This window comes from Malania oleifera, chromosome 13, assembly GCF_029873635.1.
Source record: "Malania oleifera isolate guangnan ecotype guangnan chromosome 13, ASM2987363v1, whole genome shotgun sequence".
Taxonomy (NCBI): Eukaryota; Viridiplantae; Streptophyta; class Magnoliopsida; order Santalales; family Ximeniaceae; genus Malania; species Malania oleifera.
Genome location: NC_080429.1, coordinates 45297340 through 45304050, shown reverse-complemented (window position 1 = coordinate 45304050; position 6711 = coordinate 45297340). Strand labels below are relative to the sequence as shown.

At 37.2% G+C, this 6711-nt stretch overlaps 1 protein-coding gene across 1 annotated transcript; it reads right to left on the bottom strand.

Moving 5' to 3' along the window:
* Nucleotides 1–262: 262 nt before the first annotated feature.
* LOC131146266 (LRR receptor-like serine/threonine-protein kinase FEI 2) lies at nt 263–5644 on the bottom strand. The gene is made up of 13 exons (XM_058095738.1): nt 5298–5644; nt 5048–5183; nt 4885–4956; nt 4689–4760; nt 4489–4560; nt 3790–3861; nt 3599–3670; nt 2536–2642; nt 2216–2389; nt 1795–2127; nt 1268–1522; nt 1018–1151; nt 263–826 (listed from the first exon to the last, which is right to left on the bottom strand). The coding sequence occupies exons 1-13, from the start codon at nt 5383–5385 to the stop codon at nt 602–604; spliced, it is 1812 nt and encodes a 603-aa protein (XP_057951721.1). The 5' UTR covers nt 5386–5644; the 3' UTR covers nt 263–601.
* Between the last annotated feature and the right edge of the window lie 1067 nt (nt 5645–6711).

Sequence of the window (6711 nt, the reverse complement as noted above, 5' to 3'; positions counted from 1 at the left end):
AATTTGAATTAGGTGTATTATCATGTAAAAAAAGAAAATGTGACTCCACGTGCAACGCACGTGACCGACACTATTATTATTTATTCGTTCGTTCATGGATTTGAGTTGGGTTGGACTTGGCTCTAATGAGCCCGTTCGCTTGGTCATGGGTTTTTGTGGAATTCGTTTTATCTGAGCTGCATGGACTTACTGTGGATTGGATTAAATTTTAAATGGGTTAATTCGTTTGTGTATTGGTATAAAATTATCACAATTAAATTAGTTACATTTTGGCCAAAGCTGATAATCAAATAAAAAATAACTCAGTTTTCTGTAATTTGCTGAAAAACTAAAATAAAAGACAGAACATTTTCCAAAAAAACGACAATGGAAAATAGATAAGAAGATTTGCAGTTCTAATTTAAAATAAAAAAATAAAAAATTTAAGAGTCCACATGCACCTAGTTCATCATAGTTGACACTTGTGTTACATTCATTCATTTGCTGCAAATAATATACGGGCCACTGAGAAAGGGGCACACGATATAATTTCCGCAAAACTAGAGCATGCAGGCTGCAAACACATGCAAAAATCCTTCATCTCTATGCTTCAACCCAGGCTTCAAGAATAATCTGAATGTGACTCGTAGAAATCAGTTAGGCAAGGCGACATGACCTCTTGCTCTAAGCACTGCAGAACCTGGTTCATTGATGGCCGTTCATCGGAGTTGGCATCGGTGCACCGGGCGGCCATGTCAAGGACTGCTTCTACTGCTTCTACGTCAGCGTCAGTGCACCTCTTATCCACAACCTCTTCCAGTTGTTTTTCTCTCAACACAGTGTTCATCTGCAAGGTTTTTCGTATTAGAGATCAAAGCGATTGTCATTACTCATCTATATCAATAACCTAGCACGAGGCATGCAGTACGGGAGATTGCTAGCTGGTCAAATTTAAGGTCCGACCCATTCCTCGTCCCAAAAAATAAATTATTTATGCATGGAGATGAATTATGAAATAAGAAGGCACAAAGAATTTACCCAACCAACAACATTTAAGCCCTTCTTAACAAAATGTGGATCAGTGGGTCTTTTTCCAGTTACAAGCTCTAACAAGAGAACTCCAAAGCTGTACACATCTGATTTCTCCGTAGCTATTCCACTTTGCAGGTACTCTGGCTCCAAGTTGTAAATGACAAAGGAACAATTAGTTATTTTCGCACAAAAGATGCAAAACAAAGCACAATAAAATGGGCATATATTATAGACAAGAAAATGTGCTGGAACGCACCTGGTGCCAAATAACCGAAAGTGCCAGCAACCACAGTAGTGACATGAGCATCCTCGTCTATCAACAGCTTCGCAAGGCCAAAATCTGAAACACGAGGCTCTAAATTTTCATCTAAGAGAATGTTGCTAGATTTTATATCGCGGTGAATTATCCTTGGAGAGCAGTCGTGATGCAAGTATGCCAAACCCCGTGCTGAACCTAGGGCAATTTGTAACCGAGCATTCCAATTCAAGGGTATTTCTTCTTGCACATTTCCTGAGGGAGAACATAAACTCTTAATAAAAACAAAAAGCATTAAATTGCAATATAGTAAACATTAGTTCTCTTTCCCATGTGGAAGATTTCCTATGTCCATTTGTTATGTGGCATAAATTCATAATCAAGCAGCTACGCCTGTAGTTTAATTTCCTCCGGAAGCCAATTAAAGATGATTCCAACCATTAACAAATGCAATGTGAAAAAATTGTTTCACGCTTCTCCATAAATTTTAAAATGCCAATTTCAAAAATTTGTACTGAAGAACATACCATGTAAGAGGTCATCTAAGCTGCCCGTTGCCATATAATCATAAATAAGAAGCTTTGATGTGGGAAGCCTGCAGTAACCGCGTAGGTTGACTAGATTAATGTGCTTGATGCTACCCAATATCTCTAATTCCCTCTCAAATACTTTATCAGATCCTTCGCGATTTCGATCTATTCTTTTAACAGCAAATGTACCACAATCATTCATTACCATTCGATATACAGTACCAAATCCTCCTGACCCAACAACATCCTCTTCTTCAAGAGATTCCAGCTTTTCTATTATCTCACATGTCGAATAAGGAAGATCGCCATGGAAAGTGACAAGCTTGGAACCTATACATCAATCGCAAAAAAGTTACAAGAATTGGTTGATAGATGAAATGGAAGATTAAACTGGAAAACCCAAAACCATCAGGCATACCTGCTTCTTGATGAACTTGCTTTTTCACTTCCGTGTATTTCCTGGCAGCTCTTTCCTTCTTTGATAGCAAACGAATCCAGAGGAACATAAGCACAATCACAAGTAGCAGACTGAATGTGGACATTCCACCAATTATCACCCCTTTGATGTAATGAGATGAACGTTTGGTCGGGACTACAGGGAACAACACAGGATAATCAATTTCAAAAATTCCATTAAAAAATTGGTTAATGATTTGAAGTAAATATTAGTACTAACAGTGCTAGTTTGAAAGCTATTAGTCCAGCTCCAACATCTAAGTAATGTCATTGACAACTTACCTGCAGCTTCATCACTTTCTGCATGGGGCAGAACTGCAGGGAACCCCTGTGATGTCTGACAAAGCTTGTGCACTGGTAGGCCACAAAGATCTAAATTTCCAATAAACCTACACATAAGCAAGAGAGTTCTTTTAAAAAGCTTAAGAATACTAGCAACAATAAAAATTGCAGAAGGTGGTCATGGACGGATCTAAATTTTCAATAAACCTAGACATAAAGCAAGGCAGTTCTTGAAAGAAGCTCAAAACTAAGAGCACTGATGAAAGGTGGCAAAGGAAGAGGGACTAAAACAACCACTCAAGGGTGGGAACCCTTCTATATCTTTTTTTTTTTTTTAATTCAGTACAATTTTATTCTCAAAATCCTGCAAAAAAAAACAAAAAAAAAGGCTGGTTTTTTGAATTATTAGCAGAACGCTGATACTTGAGAAGGTAGTTTCATGCAAATATCCAAACAGCAACCCCTTGTTCTTTCTAACCATGAAAAGAATAGGCAAACAAGTCCAGCCAATTCACACGAGTCAACTTTTAAAAGTAAATAAGGGCAACATTGGTGCAAGGCTCCAAATTTGAATATTTCAGCTCACCCCAATTTTTATAATAAGCTTGATTACATCGGTAATAAAGATTCTAGTGGTTGGACACATGCACCACTATGGCCGACTATGAGGCATTTGGGATTATATATAACACAGTATGGGCATTAGTAGAAGCCAATAAGTACAGAAAAGGAGATGCCATTATTCTTAAAAAGTAAAATATAAGTGAATGGGCATGCAGCACAGCTCCAACATTTTTCGTAGAAACTATAGATAACTTGAGATTGCTATCACAATATTCCCGTTTCAACATATTCGAGTCAAAACTACAAATAACCTAAGAAGTTATTTGAATGGTGTCCAATTTATACTTATTCGCTGGCAGACACTTGTTTGCCTGTTCCTTAGCCTCTTTCCTTCCACCTTTTAATTGAATCAAGCCTCAGAACATTCACATTCAGGATAGGACAAATGAAAAAATGGAGATATGGATTGATTGAAATAAATGATGCTCATGGTACTCACGACTTGTTTCCAAAAGTGCCTAGAGCCCCAACATTCGGGATTTCACCAGAAAAAAAGTTGGTGGACAAATTCCTGAAACAAATGTCAAAAACATATTTTTGTAAAGAAACAATCAACATATTGCTCTTGCATAGGCAGGTCATAATCACACATACCCATCAGACAATGTTCCTAAAACACCATGAACTTACAGAAAGCGTAGTCGTGTGAGGCGACCAAGAGAGGAGGGTATAGCACCTTTCAATGAATTGCTTGACAAATCCCTGCATCAACTCTTTTTGGTATTAGTATATCATCTCAAAGGAAAAAAAAAAACAAACAATCTTTACCATCTAAATAAGAATTTTTCACAAGTGACCTGGCGACGTCGGAAATTTTCATTTATGGGAGCTCAATCAATTTTAACAAATCATGGTATCCACAACACTTGTATTAGTTTTCTCAACACTTGTTTCGCTATTCATCATAAGAAATTCATGATAAGAATTTTTCACAAGTGACCTGGCGACTTCGGAAATTTTCATTTATGGGAGCTCAATCAATTTTAACAAATCATGGTATCCACAACACTTGTATTAGTTTTCTTGTGATGAATAGAGTTTTCCATCTAAATAAAGTCAAAAAAATCATACCATTATTAATAAATAAAAAGCGTAAGTTATAATGACTACTAATGTGAAGGAGAAATGAAATAGTATTCAGCTACAACCATCGATAACCCTACCTTTGCAAGCATGAAATTGGGGCCTCGAATTTGGATTTGTGCAGATTTGAATAAAAAGTGGTACAAAATTGTATTGTTTTTTTTTTTTTCCAAATTAATGCAAATCCAAATACAAGCCCGAAAACCCACACTCCCAAGCACTATCTAACTAAATAAGATATCTTACAATATGGTGAGATTCAAAAGATTTCCAAGCTCTGATGGTATGCCTCCTTGGAGATAGTTTGCTTTCAAATACCTATGAAAGGCCAACTAAAAATGTCACCTTGGGCATGAAAAAAAGGTAAGGAAATGTCGAAAACAGGCTTTGTATGTATGATCCAAAGTGAGAAAACAGAAGAGAAAAAATGAACCAGTTCAACTTACAGGGCTCTGAGCTCGGTACAATTACCAATTTCATCAGGAATAAATCCACGCAAACTGTTCTGGTGAAGTGCCCTGGTTTTATTTTATTTTTAAATTTTTCAGTAAGAAAAGATGCAAATAAGGATGAGAAAGATTTCAACAAAAACATAAAAACCTTTAGTTTTTGGAGAAAAACAATAATGGGCATTGAACTCACAGTCTTTGCAATCTTTGGAGTTTACCAATGCTTGGAGAAATACTCCCTCCAAGTTTCATGTAAGGTAGGTTTCTGAGAAATCCAAAGCAAAAGGCAGAACAGGGTTAGAGAATCAGATAAATAGCGAAATATTTGAGTCAACGAAGATACAGAAATGGCATACATAGAGCGAACTTGTTGGTTGTCTTCATGACAAGAAATACCAGTCCATTTGCAGGGAGACTCATCAGCAGCATTCCAGTTACTGAGAATGTTTTTACCGTCATTAAAAGCGCTTCTGATTTCCAGCAACGCAATGCCTGAATATGAAGATCGGATTTTTCAAAAACATTGTGACTTTGCAATCCACAAAACAAGAAATTTTCAAACAAGAAAACTTGCACAGGTGATGTGGTACGGAATGGGTGTTTTACCATCTTGACTAAGTGCAATAGAGCAAGAAATGTAAAGGGTTGCTTCCAAAATCGCAGGTAAAACCCAAGCCAACGCACCCATTTTCATATCTAGATCAAGATGACTTCTCTCTGAGATTTTTCTACTGTCACTGTAAGCAGAGTTTATGAACACACACACACCATCTCTCTCTCTCTCTCTCTCTCTCTTACTCTGTGTGTGCGCGATGATGACAATGTGGAATGCTTGCGTGAGTGGAAAGGGAAATGCGATAATGGGAGTGGGTTAACAAAGAAAAACTAATGATTAAGCTGGAACTCAGAGAGAGAGGAGAGAGGGCAGTGCTAGCATATTTTATGGGAAAAGTAGTGCAGTAGCCGTTGTCCAAATTCAAAAGGACTGGTTTCAGGACTGCCCCCTCACTCGAGCACGCATTTCACATCTCAAACTCGCCAGAGAAAAGCACCACATGGCCATCTGTTCACTGTTCATGGCTGATTCAAACGAAGCTGTGGAACCAAAGGCCAAAACAGTGCTTTGAAAGGGGGAGAGTAAAGATTGTCTTTTACAAGAACAGGTACCCATAAAGGAAACATTTTTTGTAGTTTTTAATTGTAATATGAAAATGGAGGGAGCAGTGGCACAGGTCTCAGAGAGAGAGAGAGAGAGAGAGTTTGAATTTGTGGGGGGAGCAGTGGCACAGGTCTCAGAGAGAGAGAGAGATAGACTTTGAATTTGTGGGGGAGGCTAATGTGCCCACATGCCGCAGATGAACTTATGGACTCGCAATGCTATCGGTGAAGGTGACCTCACATCACAGGAGTGGGAGAATGGGTCCACTGCTGAGCATAAAATCTCTTCCCAGAAGAAATGTCTCCAAGATTCATCTATGCCGTTTATCTGGAATATTGAACGGTTAGGATTGGATCATGAAATAATTAGCGCTCGATTGACTGATCGGGATGGAAGAACTGTGTTGTACACTAATGTTCTTGAATTAATTAATACAGAGTTTTTTTACAAATTTAAATTTATTTTAATTAAAATTAATTGACAAAAGTCTGAATTAAAGTTTATTTCCAAAATTGATGCATCCAAAGTCTTTCAATAAAAGCAGCTATATCAAGTAGCGTTTTTAACTAGAAAATGCTATTTGAAGTCATTTTTTGCATGATCCATGCATGCGCCAATCGACCTTCTTATTTGTTAATAATAGTTTATTAAATTATTAAAATAAGTTTTTTTTTTCATATTTTATTAAAATTAAGAGATAATATCTCATTAGCAGAACGAGATAAGTAAGAGATCGCGCATAGTGTCACCATTTTGGTGGGATCTAAAACATTTTACCTTTCTCCAAAATGTAGTCTACAAACTCCAAATCCTACACTTTTGAAAACTATTTTTTCATGAATTTTGTTGAAATCAACCTTC